We start from the raw sequence: 18,375 nt of genomic DNA, 5'->3' as shown, positions 1-18,375 counted from the left end.
AACATAGGGCTTGAATTGCCAGATTTGATCGGACCCATAGGCATCTAGTTCAATATCCAACAGTGGCCAGTACCAGATGTATCACAGATACAAGAAACCCCTAGCAGGCAGTTTGGGGACAACCAAAATCCTAAATACTGGGAGTAGGATTAAGTCCCAAAATGACTACCAGTCATTTTCTATAACTTCCTAAAGAGGTATGTAGCAGAACTGCAATAAACAGAGAATGTCTGGAGATTCAACTCTTTTATTATGGAAGTCTATAAAATAGCCACATTGATTATTTTTTAAGATCACAAAATACACAACATCCATTTTAATATGTGACACATAATATTATATACACATTATAAACCACATGACTGAAACACATGTTCACACGGCACCAATTTCATAACCAAAAAATCCCCACAAGTGCTTTTTCTTAAGATTAAAAACAACTGCAATAAAACCATATTAATATTTTTTCCAGACAAAGTTTACAATAAAGAGAAAATTCATATCTTACTAAATAACAAATATTTAACAGCAAAACTTTTATACTAAATATCTATTTTGAATTATAACAAAAATAGTACTTATAATAGTTTATAAAGACAGACCAAAAAAATTTGTGTATAAAATAATATTATAGCGAATTGGACTGTGCTAGGAAAAAAAATTCTGAGATTCAAAGTGCTTTATTCTGCAAACCCACTGCAGCAACCTTTTTTTTAGTCAAGTTATATTAGTTAGGAATGGTAAATCAAAAGCATGATCTATTTATGTCTAGATAAAATACACACACACACACACACACACACAATAGATAGATGTATGCATCTTACATTATCTCTCTCTGGTCATTTATTCATTCAAAAGCGTGTTTGGTTTTTATTTTGTACTGAAATTTTAAAAAATGAAAACCCTTCACTGATCTCCTGAGAGTCCAATGCCCTTCTGAAAGTATCTCAGAAAACATTTTGCTAATGATTATTTGACGGGATTTGATCTGAAGCCAATGGAAAAATTTTAATGTACTTCGTATGAGGCCTTTTATCCCTCCCCACCCTGCTTTTCTCATTACCTGTGTCCTCTGACTTCTCCTCCTCTTCTCCTTCCCTTGTCCTCTGTGTCCCCACCAAATAATGTTTTCACAGAGATTGTGGGGTTGCAAGTGGCTTTTACAGACAGCTTGAAAACAGAATTGATCAAGGCCTGAAAACTGGGTGTGACATATAAAAAAAGAGTGATTCTCTAGCTTTTTTATCCTGTGGACCATCTCCATTCCCAATGCCCTCTTCTCCATGATTCTCAAAATGTTTAATTTGGTGGATCACCAGGAGATCATGTGGAGACCCACAGACTGACACATTTCTATCCGGGACAGGGAATGGCAGAAATTTCACAAGAAAACCTGATCTTGTGAAGTTTCCATCAAAAGGTAGACCCGGAGAGTGTGAAGACCCAAACTTGGATTGTAAACTTTCTGAGTGTGGGACATGAGCCTGAGCCACACATAGCTGCGGAGGATTTAGATCTGTGTTTTTGGTTCAAACAGCCATAGAGATTACGGGCTAGCTGCCAAATCCGAATCTGGATCTGAACTTCAGAGTTCAGAGGCTACAGAGTCTCGGTTCAAGCCAATCCCTGTTAAAATAAAAACCTTCTGTGAAACGGCCACAGAGAGATTATAGAGCAGCAAGCCTCAGAAACGACCACATTAACACTGAGTTTCCCAAGTCACATGCACTCATGGAAGCAGAGCTCATACGTGTGTGTGTTTGTCGGTCTATGCGCTTCTATATGATTTTTGGCAGCATAGTTTAAAGTGATGATTAAATCTTTAGTGTCTCCCCTTCCAGGGGACCGCCAAAGTCTTTATTGATCCTGGACGGATGAACGGCTGGCTAGAGCAGCCTTCAGCATCTTTCACTCAGCACTGCCTTAGAGCCTTCCACTGACTCATCCCAGTTTTCAAAAGCCAAGCCTGCAAACCCTGCACCAGCCTGGTGGGAAGCTCCCGCCCCTCCTTCCTTCAGATTTCAGCTCCCTCTGACTTATCCTGACAAAAACCAAGCTGCTCACCCATAACAGTTTCATTGGCACTCAGGTCAAGGGAGTTCTCAGCTCTGGCTCCTGTGTTTCTCCTTCTCTGCCCGATGAACTGTATGAGGTGCCCCTGTTACAGCAAATATATCTGAGCGAGAGGGTAAGCACACTGAAAGGTCAGTATAAAGTCAGTGCCTGCAGCTCAGATGAACAGCACGCCTGTCTTGGACAATTGCGAGAGAGATTTCTCTTCCCTGAGACTGCCAGTCATTGACCATGGCCGCCACAAAGTAGCTGCGGTGCATGTGGTTTGCCTGGTGCCAGCTGCCAAACCTGTGCTCTGCCACTAGTAAAGCAAAAAGAGATGTTGTTCCGGACTCAGGGCAGAAGTGCTGAGCGCCCACCATGACAGCTGAAGCAGGAATTGGGCATGCCCAGCACCTCGTGGGGAGGGGGAAATCAGACTGGTCACTTTTTTAAATTCAAGATGGGCCTGAAACAAAACGCCAGATCCAAACACGTCTGAATGCTGAGGATCCAAACACTACAGTACGGGCCTCGCTTATTTCAGAGGAACACCCCCAGTTCAAGTGTGACTGGGCAGCATACGAAGTTCCCAGTGTCTCTAATAAGGGGTTGCACTGATGGCAGCTCACATGCCCTGACAAACACTCCCAGGACCGCTTTGCACTTCAGTTGGATGCTGCGGAGGGCAGGGTTAGCTGAGAGGGAGCCTTCCACCCATCTCCAACACTCTTTAATGCAAACACCTCTATGGGCAGGGGACAATGGCAGCTGTGGGTGTGACTACCAGTCAATTTTTGGAAGCTTAGTTTTGCAGCGGTTCCATGAACAAAACAACCGCGTGCTCTGAGCCACGTTACTTAGCAGCACCCCAGTACAGTTTATGAAAGAACATGTAGTTCAGAGTTCAGTGCACACACCGAGGGGCCTGAGAGATCCGGAGAGAAGGCAAAAACAACACAGCTCACTGCAAAACTCTGGGTTTGGAAGGGATCAGACAGGGTGGGGGTAGGGGCGATGGACAGTTACACCATGCCATGTAGCAGCACCAGGCAACTTCAAAAATGACACATCAGAGACCCCAGTTCTACCCTCTGAAGTGAGATCAGCCCTCACTGAAGCAGATGAGAGACTCCTATCAGAGGGCAGAATTTGGCCACTACTTTGTCCCACAGTACAGATGAAATGGCTTTCTTGTTCACAAAGCATAGGCAGAATAAAACGCCCTGTCCAGCTGACCCTGCTGCGTTTAGTGGCCCAGTGGTCCTCTGTAGCAACACCAGTGGCCATGCCAGAAGCTAAACTGGGGCCGGGTTCAGTTTGCGTGCCTTTACACAGAATGCACTTCCCAGCATTTGTGAGCAGGTGCTGCTGTCATCTGAACACAGAGTTCTTTTCCCCACATGCTGTGAGAGACAAATCAGAACTGGAAAGCATTTAGAAGGGTTTAGGGATTGGGAGTGGGGGGGATTTGTTCTTCGTTCTCTCCAAAGAAAGCAAAACAAAACAAACACTTATCACCAACTAATTTAACGCTGTTCAAAAAGATCAAAGGCCACCAGAGGTAGCAGCCTGCCATCAGATCTCACCAACACCTCCTGGCCTGGTTCCAAGGAGGCGCGTGGGGCAGTCAGACCTCTGATCGCTAGCTAATTTCAAAAGCTTTTCCCGCAGCAGGCATCCTCTGCCCTCCTCCTTGCAGCAGAAAGGTTTATATATATATATATATAATATTTATATATTGTGTATGGTCAGGCAGTCCCAGCTCTACTAGTGTTTGAAATTCTTCTTAAGACAAAACAAAACCAAAAAACCAAACCAGCCAATCTCCTTGTACTTTCCCCACAGAAATAACAATCATTTTGGCAGCTTTGCTGTGGGAGAAAGCCTCGACCAGGAGGTTCTGCAAGGTTAGTGTTGTGGAGAAGCTTCTTTTCCTTTTTTCTCCTTTCGTTCTGTCCCTTTACCCACCCACCCCTATTGGCCCTCCCCGGTGAAGGAAAAGTCGGCTTACACTGTTGCCCCAAGCATGGCTTCTGTCTCCGTCAGGATCTCATTCTGATTGGAATCCAGTCCGAAGAATTTGACCCTGAGTCCATCAACGGGGTGGACCACAGGGACCAGCATGATTCTAGGGAAAGTCCTGGTGGCTAGCTCGAACCGGCTCTTGCTGGCCAGCTCAATGGCTAGCGCCTTGAGGAAAAGCTTGGCCAGGTGCTTGCCGAGACAGGTCCGTATGCCCCCACCAAAGGGGAGGTAGTGGAACCTGCCGTCTTTGTCTTCGGTACGGTCTTGCCCGAAGCGGTCAGGGTCAAAGACGTCCACGTCCTTGAATACTGGGGCGGTGTCGTGCGTGTCCCGGATGCTGTACATGACACTCCAGCCTTTGGGGATCTGAAAGCCCTACAGAGAGGGAGACGGGGGAGAGAAAAACAAGAATGCATCAACGGTAACATAGCCACCCACAGGAGGAGACCACGCGAGCTGAGCGAAGCCACTGCACGGGTGAGCGGAGACACTGCTGATACTGGGGACTCTGTTTGAGATCCCCGATCATCAGTAGAATATACTGAAGGCATAATGGGAAAACACCCTGTGATTAGGGTAGGACTGTGGGGTTCTCTTTCTGACCTGCTGGGGAATCAATTATTTATTTGTATTGTGGTAGCTCATCCAATCCCCAGTTACGGACCAAGACCCTGTTGTGCTCAGCACTGGATAAACGCAGAACAAAGACACTTAAAAGGACTTCGGTCAGCGTGAAAGTCCTTCTGTCTGAAATATTTTTACTTACTATTGTTACATGTGGCACCCAAGATATACAGAATTTAAAGATAGACCAACTTTATTTTTCCCAGTTTGTTTTCAGTCAGTGTGATCTAGTATGTAGGATGCTGGACTGGGAGTCAAGAAACCCAGGTTCTCGTCCCAGCACTGCAGTTCTCCTGCTGGGCGACTCTGGCAAATCATTTCTTTCTCTGTGCTTCTGTTTCCCCTCTCTTCCTTTATCAGACTTGTCTATTTAGACTGCAAGCTCTTTGGGGCAGGGACTCTCTCTCACTGCGTGTCTGTACAACACCTGGTGTAATGGGGCACTGACTTCAGCTGGGACCTGGAGGCACTATTGTAATACAGACAAATACTAATTTGTACATTAGTGAATGTGAATAGTCAGCTTTGATGAGTCCTTGGTGGAGTACAGCTAGGCTCCAATCCAGAAGACACTTCGCCACCAGTGCAACCTTTTCTCGTGCGTGCAAGTGGTTGCAGGATTAGAATCTTTGCTTCCCTTGGTGTTTGTGTGGGTCTTTCCCAAGAAGAGAAGAGTGAATTTGCAAAAAAAGGAGAGAAAAAAAAAAGTGTGCCTGTAAAAGCACAAGGAACGGCAGAGGGCAGCTGAGGCAAGTGTAGAACACAGAACTACTTCTAACTCCTTTTTGAAAACTAGCTAGCTTTAAATCACTGCTTTCCCTTTAATCATTGTCCCTCTTTTATTAAATCTGGAGTAACTCCATAAGCTTTAGATTTAACCGGTGAAACAGACATCACCGTCTAGCCCACCATATGGCAAAGGAAAAGGCAAACTTTTCTCCCATCTCTGCGGTATCCCTCACATTATTCAGAGCTCCCCAAACAAGTGCCCAGAAAAGCGGTATAGTAGTCCACAGCATCACCTATTCATACACACACGTATTGTCACACACCCATAATGTGTGAGTGACTGCGTGGTTGTGCAGAGAATGCATTGATGAGAAAAAGGGTGATTTATCATCCCCTACTTACTTGAAAAGGTTTCAACCTCAAATCATGCCATTAGCAGGGTTTACTATGTGACTGACAGGTCTCGAGATTTACTTTTGCTAGCACAAAGTTCCATCCGTTATGATGAGTAATATCCCTATTATCCAAAAATCTGTAACTTCCCTTTGCCCCTTTCTGCCGTCACACCCCAATCTCTGGCTTCAGAGATCGCCACATGTTTCTCGCCAAAGTTTCATCAAACTTTTCTCCCCTTTGGTTGCCTGAAAGTTCTGGTACCAAATGATGGGCTAGGTTCTGATCTCAGTTCCACCAGTGTAAATCCAGAGTAATTGCACTGATCTGCCAGCAATATGACTTTAATTTGTCCTCTCTGCAGGTCAGATCCTCACTAAACTACTAAGTGGCTTGCGAGTCACACCCAAGAGTTGGGCTATTGTGTGCAACCCCTGCAATATCGTGGTGCACAAGTCAACGCAGGAACATGCGTGAACGTGTAGACAAACACAAATGTCCTGTGTGCGATTGGGAAAATGCTTTTGCAATAAATGAGGTCACCTGATCTCCTCCTAAAAAGGAGATTTCATATATTGCAAAAACTTTCCTCTTTGAGAAAGCCTTTTACCATAGGTCAGATTCACAGATTCACCTCTTCTACTCCAAACCCCTACCTGCTCACCAAAAAACTACTCCAAGCAAAGCTTTGACTCTGAAAAGGGAGAAGAGGCAGAGACTCCATGAAGTCCACTGCAGACTTCACTATTGATTTTATGTGGAAGACACTCAGATGCCACCGTGATAGGTGGCAGTATAAAACCCCGAGACAGATATATTGTGTCTCTAGATCTCCAGTGTTTCTATGACCTCCACTGCTGGGAATGCATTACTATACTACCACGTATGCTGGATAGTTCAGGTTATGGGAGAACTTTCTATACAACTCTTCCACCCAATTTTCACTTCCTTATAACTTTCTGGAAAACTCTCCTTGGGGGGGCGGGAATTATCCATGTTTGATCTCAACCCACAACTAACTTTTTTTTAAGCTTCCCCGATGGGCAGATTATTCTACAATTGACTACTACAAGGCATCTTTCCTTGACACATCCGGTACAGGCAGACTTCTACATGCAAGATTCCCCAGTGACTCTGATGGGAACTATACCAAGAGCAGCTCACGTGCCTTGCAGAACATGCTGGGACAGCCTCTCATTTAGATTGGATGTGACAAAGGGAAGAACTAGCTTGGAAGGAGATTTATGGGATCAGACCTGTGGTCAGACCATTGGTCAAGTAGAGTAGTTTCTAGGTCCCTTTGTTTGGAAGTTTGAGCAAAATCTGTTCAACCATTTTTGAGTTATGTAGGAAGTGTTTAAAAAAGAAAAAGATATTTTCCATACTCTGCCTCAACATTCAGACTTGTTCACAGATAAGCACACAAATTGTCAGGTGGATAGTTCTACATCCCGACAGGCCTGATTGCAAAATAAATATATCAGTTTCCAGCTTTCAGAAGTTTTGCACCAGCCTGTATGTGGTAGAACCTTTCACTTACATTCAAGTTTGTTAGACAGATTATACTTCCTACATATATATAATACATTGTCATTGATTGTAGCACATTGTACATCTTGTAGTGTTCCATTGATCAATGGACTGTTTGGGTGTTCTTGCAGAGCAAGGGCATTCTACCTGGATGACTCAGCATCCTCTGTGGGTTAGTGTTGGGGATCCACTAGACTGCAACCACACCAGTGCAAGAGTTAGATCTGGTCTGATTTCATGAGCTAAGCAGGTCTGAGCCAGAACAGTCATTGGATAAGACACCTGTGAGGGGAAAAAGCCAGGGTGATACAAGCACGTAATATGGGTGAGTCAGCAGAAAGTGGCCCTCTAATAACAAGAATTTCTGCTATGACCTGGGGGTTCATCAGTTGGAAACGACAGAGCAGGAGAAAGATCTGGGTGTATTAGTCCATCACAGGATGACTATGAACCACCAATGTGATGCGCCTGTAAACAAAAAAACCCATAGATGTGATCCAGGATGAATCAGGCAAGGTATTTATGCCACTGAACAAGGCACTGGTAAGACACCATCTGAAATATGGTGCACAGTTCTGGTCACCCATCTTCAAGAAAGAGGAATTTGAACTGCAACAGGTGCAGAGAAGGGCTACTAGGATGATCAGGGGACCAGAGAGCCTGTCTTCCAAGAGGAGACTAAAAGAGCTGGGCTTATTTAGGCTGAGAGGGGATCTGATTGCTCTCTCTCTCAGGACATCAGCAGGGTGAACACCAGGTAGGGTGACGAGCTATTTAAAATAAAGGACAAGCGTGGCACAAGAGCAAATGAGCATAAATGTGCCAGGAGGAAACTGCGGCTGGAAATGCGAAGAAGGTTTCTAATCATCAGAAGAGGGAGGTTCTGGAACAGCCTCGGAATAAGAACAGGGGTGAGGGGCAAACAACCAAACTGGTTTTAAGAGGGAGCTTGAGAGGTTTATGAATGGGATGATATGACCTGCAATGGCAGGGACTGGACTCAGTGATCCAGGAGGTCCCTTCCAGTCCTACGTTCTTTCGGAGTCTGTATTCAGCCAGTGCCCCTGTGTAGTGCTTTGCCATTGGAGGGGCGGTCTTGCGATTTCTGCTGAAATGTAAACCCAGGCCCTAGTGCTTATGGTCACGTCAAGATCTGGCCAAGCTCCAGTGTCAGGAGGACACTCAGGAGAAATACCCTATTCCCTAACTCGCCTTCCCCCATGGTTTAGAGTGGATCTGGCACATCTTGCCTCCTGTCCTACAATTGCCTAACATTGGCCTGCACGGTTGTAAAACCTGCCGGGTTCTACCCCAGAGGTGGCTATATTCCAGTGGGAGGTGCAGAGATTCCTGCCTGCGTCTCTATAAAATACTCCGAAGCCCCTTTTCGGGGGAGAAGGTGTGTGAGACTCGACAGGGCTCCTGGGCTGTTGTACTCACATCCAGCTCGAAGGTCTGCAGCACCGTCCTGTACCCGCCGGAGATGGGGGTGAAGAGACGTAGCACCTCCTTGATCACGCAGTCCAGGTAGCGGAGACTGCTGATGGTGTCCAGCTGGAGGGAGCCCTCGCAGATGCACCCGTTGTGCAGGATGCCCTTGCTGCGGAGCTCTTCGCGAAGCTTCTCCAGGACCCCGGGGTGCTTCAGGAGCTGCATGATGAGAGAGGTGCTGGCGCTGGCCGTGGTAGCGTAGGCAGCGAAGATCAGCTCCAAGGTGCCATCCTGAAGGCCAAAAGGAACCCTGGGTTATACACGGGGAGGGTCACAGCCTCAGGCAGCCGGCCCCATGCAGCACGCTGCTGCACTACATGGGGCACAGGCTAAAATGGGTTCATGCCCCAGCCGTCCACTAGCAGAAGCTAGAACCTAGCACTAGGCCACAGCTGGAAGGAGCTCGGTTTAGCCTCAGCCGGGTACCCAAAGAGATTTTATTTGCAACATACAATTTGGCACAACAGGAAAGCTTTCCTCAGGGCTGCAGCACGTCAACCCCTGGGAGGTGCCGCAGAGCAGAACCACAGCGTGTTGGCAGCACCATCAGGAGAACTGGCTGGAGGAAGCTCCTGCAGTACTTAGCTTGTACGCCCTTTAGGGCAGGGATCTTCTCTCCAGGGCGCGTGTACAGCGCCTAGCACAGCAGGGCCCACATCCCTGACGGGGACCTCTAGGTGCTACAGGGGTACCCATAAGCTGCAACAAAACCAGCTCTCGCTGTGCCTGGCTCAGTCTCCCGCTTCCATGAACGTTACAATTCATCCTCCCCAGAGGAAGGCCAAAAAATGGAAAAAAAAAACCCACCATCATCGAGACGAGAGGTGTCTGAGGGCCACTAGGAGCTTGTACAGAGCCGCGAGCTAGGGTCACAGAGCCTGGATCCCCAGCCCAAGCCTTTAGCGTGGCAGCCAAGCTGAGAGGACGAGGCAGCCAGCAGCAGCCTGGGGCGGATCATTTCTTCCTTCCCCGTCACATGACGTAATGGGCTTGGCCGCGTTTCCAATCCCCCGGTGGAGCATAGTCCCCGCTCCTCCTGCAAGCTGCCACCCCGGCTCTCGAACGGGCCTTTCCCCCCGCCTGCCAAGACAGGACGACTCGGGAACAGCACGTTCACCAGTCGCTCGGTCCAAGGCTCCTGCTCAAGTCACTTAAGCTTTCAAGGATTCTTTCCCAGCCACTGACTAAGCTGGAGGGAGACATTCCCTCTCTGCTTTGGAAGGGGACTTGGGCCCAGCCCTGCCTTCTCCCCGATGGAACTTTGCAAAGTCCAGTTTGGAAAAGAAAAACAACAGCTCCTGTCGGGGCTGCCACTGGCTTCCTCATCCCGCAGCTGCAAGAAAACACAGGCAGCCCCTCCCCACAGAGACGGCATTGCAGCTTCAGGGGGTTTCCCTTGTCCCTTGGCACGTACCAACATACGAACACCTCCTTATCTACCTGCCCCTGGGGAGAAAGGAACAAACATCCCCCAGGCATGTCTGTCACGCACACAGAGTGCCTAACGCTGATCTCCCCTAAGCCACAGTCAACCCACTGACTTCACTGGAGAGATTCCTGATTTACACCCATCTACACCATGAATAAGCCCTTCACCCAGTGATGAGCTGCCAAAATCTTAACAACGGGTTCCCTCCTCACCCCACGAGGGGGTCGTTGCCCACCCCCGTCCCCCGGGATTCCTGCCCCATCCAACCCCCCTGTGTTCCTTGATGCCCCCCCCCGGACCCCTGTCCCATCCACCCCCCTCCCCTGTCCCCTGACTGCCCCCAGAACCAGGTAGGAGGGTCTCGTGAGCCACCGTAGTAGGTGCCCACCCCACCCCTAAGAGCCGGAGGGACCTGCCGGGGAGCGAGGTGGGGAGTCCCGGAGGTGCTTACCTGGGGCAGCTCCCAGGTAGCATTCGGCAGGTCCCTCTGGCTCCTAGGGGTGGGGGAGTGTAGCTGGGGGGGAACAGGAGGAACGGCCGCTCCCCCACTGATCACATCAAAAGTGGCGCCTTAGGCGCCGACTCCCTGGGTGCTCCGGGGCTGGAGCACCCACGGGGAAAACTGGTGGGTGCAGAGCCCCCACCGGCAGCTCCCCGCCCCAACCTGTGCCCGGCCCCAGCTCACCTCCGCTCCGCCTCCGCCCCTGAACGCGCCGCCCCGCTCTGCTTCTCCGCGCCTGCCCCCCCTCCCAGCTTCCCGTGAATCAGCTGTTCGCGCGGGAAGCCGAGGAGGGCTGAGAAGCAGGCGGCGGCTTCACACTCAGGCTGAGGGTGGTGGAGGGGAGCTGGGGCAGGGAGCGGTTCCCCTGCGCAGCCCCCGCCCCCGGGTTACCTGCTGCGGCGCAGGCGGCCCTCCTCGTGCCCCCCCGCCCCAGCTCACCTGCGCCTCCCTGGGCCTGAGCAGGAAGCCACCGCCTGCTTCTCAGCCCGCCCCGGCTTCCCGCGCGAACAGCTGATTCACGGGAAGCCGGGGGGGACAGAGAAGCAGAGCAGGGCGGCGCGTTCAGGGGAGGAGGCGGAGGAGGAGAGCTGGGGCCAGGGTGGGGCGGGGAGCTGCCGGTGGGTGCTCTGCACCCACCAGATTTTCCCCTTGGGTGCTCCAGGGCAGGAGCACCCCTGGAGTCAGCGCCTAAGGCGCCACTTTTGGCCGGTTAAATTTAGAAGCCCTTTTAGAACCGGTTCTCCCTCGCAAACAACCAGTTCTAAAAGGGCTTCTAAATTTAACAACTGGTTCTAGCGAACCGGTGCAAACCGGCTCCAGTCACCACTGGCTACACCACTTCTGACCTGCGCAGTGCCACCCCCTGGAAAGCAGCCTGGGTTTCCACAGGCTCAGTCAGTCCTAGGCCTGTCTCCTGAGACTGCTAACAAGGGCCTGGGATGGGTTTGCAGTGGTGCCCACGGTATCAAAGCCTCTGCCCCCTGGCGAAGCATTCCAGTCTGTGCGCAGCCTTTCCGTGCCAGCCACAGCCAGACGGTGGGCTGATGGCTCTGGAAGTTTTCAAACAATAGCCACCCCTAAAACACTCCTATTCAGCATTGTCTTACTTAGGGTTCTTCGTTCTCGTGTGATCTTTGCCCCCCACCTCCCACAGGTTTAGCATGCACTCAGGGAAAAGGACAAACTTCATTCCAAAGGGAGCAGGCAGCACCCCGCATGATGAGCTGCATGGCCAGAAATATCCCCGTTCCGTTCGTCTACATGACACGGGAGGCAGGAAGGACCCCCCAAGATTCCTCAGTGGCCTTTCTTTCCTCTCCCTCTCAGCATGGCCCGCCCTGCAATTTATAGCTGCTTACTGGTTTTGAGCCAATGTTCAGTCCAACAGAAATAAACAGCCATGCTGCAGGGCATTCCTGCAGGTTAACAATGGGCTAGAAGGAGCTGATGGCCTATGATGTAGCTTATGGACCCTGGGCAGTCATTAAATGAGTGTAGGGTGAGGCTAGTGGTCCAAGCACAGCTCTAGGCACCAAGAATGCCCAAGTTCTAATCTTGGGCCAGACTGACTCTCTGACAGACGCTCGGTGCCTCAGTTTCCCCACCTGTACAACTGAGGATAATACTTCTGACCAGCCTCACAGTGGCAGCATGAGGCTTAGTTAATGTTCACTAAATGCTTGAAAAGAGTGCCGCTCTGTAATAATAATAATCCCCAGAAATGCTCTTCCCCAAAGCCTGGACAGGATCTGCACACAAATGTGGCTCTTAGGGCAAAGAGTGGTCTGCTGGCACTGGGTTTGAGCCACACAGAGCCCAGGCGGGTGCTATGCCAATGCTTGCACATGGCTGTGCTAATACACCCCTGCTATTCCAGTCCTGGAGTTCTCCCCCCGCCAGCTCTGCCAAGGCCCCTCAATCCGGCCCTTCATCGCCCTTCATTAGTCCAGCCCTGAGCCTCCACCCAGCTCTGCTGCTGCCTTTCCTTCCATAACAGTCTGCCCCTCGGTGATCCCAGCTGGTGCTGTTCTTGAGCAGAAGCTACCCGCCAATCACATGGAGAGGGTGGGATGGACACAGCTATGGGGGATTGGGGAGAGTGAAGGAGGAAACCGACCCTAACCAATGGTGACTTAAGGGAGGAATTGACCCAAGGCTGACCTTCCCCAGGGGATGCACAAGACCCTGCTCTTACCTTCAGCTCCTGCATGGTCAGCTCTTTGCCATGCTCCTTGCCACTTTCTATCAGGATGTCCAGGGCATCGGAATAGTCCTTGCCCTGCGTGTTCTGCAGCTTCTCCCGAATGGCTTTCTCTAGCCCCTTCTGCAAAGTCTCCCGAGCTCGGATCCCCTGCAAAACAGCAAGCCATCAGTCCATGAAATAGCCACTCAGCAGGGGTTGAAATCCTTGAAAAATCAGTCCTGGGCAAAAGTCCTTTTGACATGAGTGGAATAACTCCAGATTTACCCCAGTGCAGACGAAGGCCCCAAATATGCAAGATTCCACAAAAGTCTATTGGCACCACCATATGAACGTCGTGAGAGCCACAACAATTATCTGCAATTTATGCCCCCTCCCTCCCCCACTCCAGTCCATGTCCCACAAATCTTTAGAAAACTTTACCTCCAAGGAATTTATCCAATTCCTCTGAAGGAGTTCTCTTCCCAAGAACATAATCGAATTCCCAAACTAGCTCTCTCACTAAAAGAGTCTCAGCTTCACAATGCCACTGTGCTCTTATCTAGTGTTTTTCTGCAGAGAATCTGAAAAGTGCTTTAAAAGGCAGGTTGACGTCTATATCCCCGACTTTAGGGAAGGTCGGAAAATGATAAATATTGCAACGAATTTCAAGAGAAATGAAGAATTTTCATTTCTTTCTAAATTTTCTGGGCTTTCGTTTTTGAAAACCTATTTTTCCCCCCTCAATATTTCATTCAAAGACTGGAAAGAAGCTAGAAATTAGGAAAAGGCCATTTTTCAGTGCTGGATCCATTCTATCCCTTTTCCACAGGGGAAAAAGCGGGGCAGAGAGAGGTCAAAGGACATGCACTCGGACAATAATGGCAAAGTCACACATCAAAATAATCAGAAAAGCCAACATCTTATCCTCCTTTATATTGAGCTGTACAGCACCTAGCGCAATGGAACCTTGATTGGCAGTCCTAGGCGCTAGCGTAATATAGAGACTAACAAGAAAACCCAAGCACAGGAGCTCAGGCCCCTGTCCACTGGACCTCACTGCCTTCTCCTTCAAGGCCAGAAATTTCTGATTCCTTGCCACCTCCATTATCTAAGTGTGGCCCTCATCACTGCAGTATTTGAGCACCTCCCAATCATTAATAAGTGTTATTCTTGACACCCCTGTCTGACAGGGGACTATTATCCCCCATTTACAGGCGGGGAACTGAGGCAGAGTGACTTGCCCAAGGTCACATAGGAAGCCTGTGGCAGAGACAGGAGTTCAGCCCAGGTCTCCTGAATACCAGTTCAGTGCCAGATCCACTAGACCATCCTTCCAAGCTACACTCAGTGTCGCTAACTCAAAATCATGGCCACACGCGGTGCTAGAGGAGCCTCTTACCCGCCTGTAGCCACTGAAGGGCAGATCCACAGGCAGCGAGAAGACATTCTCCACAAACTGCTGGTAGACCTCAAAGAGTCGGGTGAGCTCCTCATCAGAAATGCAGAAGCCCAGCAGGACACGGATGGCCATGCGGAAGGTGAGCTTCTGCGCCTCGTAATAGACATTGATGGACTCCGGGTTGCTGCTCCACATCCGGAGCGTATCCTGGATCACCAACTGGATCTTCGGGAGGTAACTCTCCAGGGCTTCATGGCTGAAGATTTTGGAGAATACCTGCAATACAAACCATACATAGATAGAGATGAACCCAAGGTCTTCCAGCCTTCCCTAATAGCCAAGTATTGCTTCTGTTAAATGGTGTCTAAGGACACCAGTGGACAGCAAGGATCCCATTGTGCTAGGTGCTGTGCAGACAAGCAGTAATACAAGATCCCTGCCCGACAATGCTCACAATCTAAATAAGCAAGATGGCAACGGGTGGGAAGGAAAATGACTTTCCCAAAGTCACTGAGTAGGTCTGTGGCAGAGCCAGGAAGACAACCCAGTCCAGTGTCCAATTCCAGAGCTCGTGAAAGACCCTCCAACAATAACCCAGCGCATGGGCAACCCTACAACCACCAACTAGTATGCCGAGCCCCAGCGCTCACGAGTGACCCTACAATAACAAACCAGTGAGAGAGAGAGGAAAGTCTATGTCAACAGACAGTATTCTTCTAAACGCTGCGATTGAGTCAGCTCTGGAGTGGACGGACCCAGCCCCCGCTTCTGCTACAGGGCCTGTATGTTATGCGAGGACCCCAGCAATGCAAGGAATGTTCTCTGCTCTCTCCCCGCATCCCTTCCCCTCTGCTCTAATCCCAGTTGGCTAACTCTACAGCACACGCTTTCATTCTGACCCCCCCGCGCCACATCCCAGAGAGCATGGGTGGAAAAGCGCTGTTTGTTTACTTTTATTAACTCTCACCCACGCTGCCACGCTCCGGGCCTCCAGGAACCGAGGAAACAAAATCAAATCAAGCCCCCGTAGAGGGAAGCGCACGCCAAGGTAAAGGTCAGACGAGACGGCGCAATCTCCTCCAGCTTATGCCGAGGAGATGAGAGGGCTTGCCGGGAGGGAGGGGCGGGTCCCCATTTTATCAAATTAAAAAAAGAAAAACCCCAGTCGAAGCCCCTCCAAGAACGTAACCTTTAAAGCTGTAAATGTGAGAATTTCCCCCGCAGTCAGCACTGGAAGGGAAAGGTAACATTTTCCTGGCCGTGACCCTGCATTGCTAATGCTCGGCGTCGCTTGCTGAAGTTTGTTTGGTGAAATAACACCCCTGGCCCTTTAAAGCCCGGCCCTGGAGACTCAACAATCGCTGGTTCATAAAGTGCTCCAGTCCCTACACGTACTGACCTTCACAAGGCGCGCTGGGCGACAGGAGGGGCTTTTCCCTAGCTCGGGGCGGGAGGAGCAAAGAAAGACATGAAAGAAGGGAAAGCAGGCTTTGTGGCTGTTAATAAAAAATATTATCCAGCCAAGAGTCGGCGGGGGAGGAGGAAAAGAAGAAGGGGGAGTGGGAGAAAGAGAGATGGGGGATGAGAAAGAGCCAAAAAGGGCAAGAGAAATGGACTGATCTTGTCCTGCTTTCTGGAGCACGGAGCCTGCCTGGCCCATGGCGCTTTGGCTTAGTCTATTTTTAAGCCCTGGAAAGGGACGTGTGTGGGTGGGTAAGACACATTTCTAAAAACCATAGCTAGTAAACCTGACAACACGGCAGCACTGCCAAGCCCAGCCGCCGAGCCCCCCCACGCCGAGATCCCCGAATGCCCAGGCTGCACCAAACAAAGACGAGGCCTCCCCCTGTTCATGCTCCAAGAGCCACCTGGGCCAGGGCAAGCAGGGAGGAGAAAGAAATAAACAAGCGTAGGCCGGTTCCAGTAGCTGGGAAAGAGACATTTCCCTGGTGGTCGTGACCGGGACATCGGGCTTTGATACGGCGCCAGGTGCAGAAATGTTGGCGGCGCTTAGTGATTGTTGGCACCCAGAGCCCAGGCGCTACTGCGCGGTGGAAGCCTCTGCCACCATCACACAGCAGGGGAAAGAGGGGTGTATTTCTCCCTGCCCTGCCTGGCAGCGCAGGCAAATTGCGAGAGCGGCCTCAGGAACCCCCAGACAGAAGAATCAGTGACGGGGCAGCCTGGCAGATACCAAAGGCTCAACCCCCCGTCTCCTTCTCTTGAAAGAAGCTCAAGTGATCTTGGCTCTTCATGATGTTGTGTTGAAGGAGAGTAGATTTGGTAAAGCAAGATATGGCCCAGCAGCATGGGCCTGGGCATCAGGAACTCCTGAACCCAAATCTCCAGCTATTGCATACAAGCAACTCCCCTAGAATCAGCCCCTGGGAGTTCTGATTCTGACACTGATGCTTTACGAGAGCTTGGACGAAACATTTAACCTTCCCCATGCCTCAGTTTCCCCCATCTGAAACACGGGACTGATACGGCATTGAATGAGCTGGGGTTCCGGCTCCAGACAGGGACTCCGGAGACCTGGGTTCAAGTCCCTGCTCCACCACAGGCTACTTGTGTGACCTTGGGCAAGTCACGTAAACTCTCTGTGCCTCAGTTTCCCCATCTGTAAAACCGAGATAATGACACTTCCTTCCTTCCACCTTTTTCTCCTGTTCTGCCTGTTTAGATTTTAACCTCTTCAAAGCCGGGACTGTCTCTTACCCTGTCTCTGTGCAGCACCAATGGAACCCTGATCTCAGCTGGGGCCTCTAGTTGCTACTGGTGTGCAAGCAATAAAAAGCAACTGTGTGTGTGTGTGTTGCTGCACACCACTGCCCTTTCCTGGGTGAAATCAAGGCTGTTGAGCTGTGTGCCACAGTCCCCTAACTGTGCCTGTGGACGCATGATTCTCCTGCAGGGAGCATGTGCTTTGGAGCAGGAGCGGCCAGTTCTACCCCTGGAGCCATCGTGAAGTAGCAAGTGATCGGGGTTGTGCAGCACGGTGGGAGGGTCAATGTCTCTTTGAAGGCGAAGAGTGCCATACAGAGTCCTCAGCACTGTTGCGGAAGACGTCTGTTTGTATAGCTTCCTCCATCCTACAGCAGCCAAAAGTACTTTTCAAACCCTAGCCCCTCCAGGGATCCCTTCTATTTTACCGCCATCGGCAGGCTGGCTACCAACCCGGAGCGACACGGCTGGGAGTCCTTCCCATGTTCCGTTGGTCCACGGCCTGTGTAACATAAGAGAGGGCGCAGCACAAAAACAAACTGCCTCCCCGCCCAGACTCACTGGTAGCTTCGTTAGCCACCCTGGCAACCAGACCAACGGATTATAGAGGCAACTCTCTGCACACCTACAGGGCAGGTTCGAGGCACATTGGTAGGGTGGTGGATGAGGGAAGCTACCCCGACCACTGTCCAGGCCATATCTATTCTTTTGCACACCCAGACGCTCCCATCAGCTCGCTAAGCAACCAATATGCTAGGTGATCTCTCCAGTGCCCCAGTGATGGATGTCTGTATAAGAAGCAAGCTAGGTAGGTATAAAAAGCAAGCAAGCCTGGTGCAGGGGAGGGCACCCCCAGACCCGAAAGCACACTGGGCAATAGGGGAGGTGTGTATGCAGGAACATAGGAACAGCCAGACTGGCTCAGCCCTGAGGTCCATCTAGCCCAGTATCCCATCTCCGACAGTGGCCAGCACCAGCTGCTTCAGAGGAAGGTAACCAGGCAAGAGGCAGCTGTGGGATCCTCTGCCCCCAGAGCACAGCCCCAGGCGCCTGGAGAAGGGGGACGGGTGTTGTCATTGAGCCCCAAGAGCTGCACAAATTCCTGGGGCTCTAAAAGCAATTTGTGCCAGGAAATGCAAAAAAATAAATACAATAAAATACACCCCGCCCTCAAGCAAACACACTGCCTCCCATCACCTGCCAAAGAGCTAGGGAGAGTTAATCTAGGGATCCCTTCCCAACTCCGGGGAGAGGGTAGCTGGCTACTCTGACACTCAGAGAGTTGCTCC

At 50.4% G+C, this 18,375-nt stretch overlaps 1 protein-coding gene across 1 annotated transcript in view; it reads right to left on the bottom strand.

The window, feature by feature from the left end:
• Positions 1-231: 231 nt before the first annotated feature.
• Positions 232-18,375, bottom strand: part of CYP26B1 (cytochrome P450 family 26 subfamily B member 1) — a 36,446-nt gene continuing 18,302 nt past the window's right edge. The window contains exons 3-6 of the mRNA XM_084627116.1: positions 14,363-14,638; positions 12,976-13,131; positions 8,800-9,081; positions 232-4,458 (exon numbers count right to left, since the gene is read on the bottom strand). Of these exons, the coding sequence (XP_084483242.1) occupies positions 4,066-4,458; positions 8,800-9,081; positions 12,976-13,131; positions 14,363-14,638 (1,107 nt within the window). The 3' untranslated portion in view covers positions 232-4,065. The remainder of the gene's footprint in view (positions 4,459-8,799; positions 9,082-12,975; positions 13,132-14,362; positions 14,639-18,375) is intronic.

This window comes from Lepidochelys olivacea (genome assembly GCF_965140295.1).
Source record: "Lepidochelys olivacea isolate rLepOli2 genome assembly, chromosome: 4".
NCBI lineage: Eukaryota > Metazoa > Chordata > Testudines > Cheloniidae > Lepidochelys > Lepidochelys olivacea.
The sequence above is the reverse complement of the archived record's forward strand: the minus strand, read 5'-3'. Positions and strand labels throughout refer to the sequence as shown.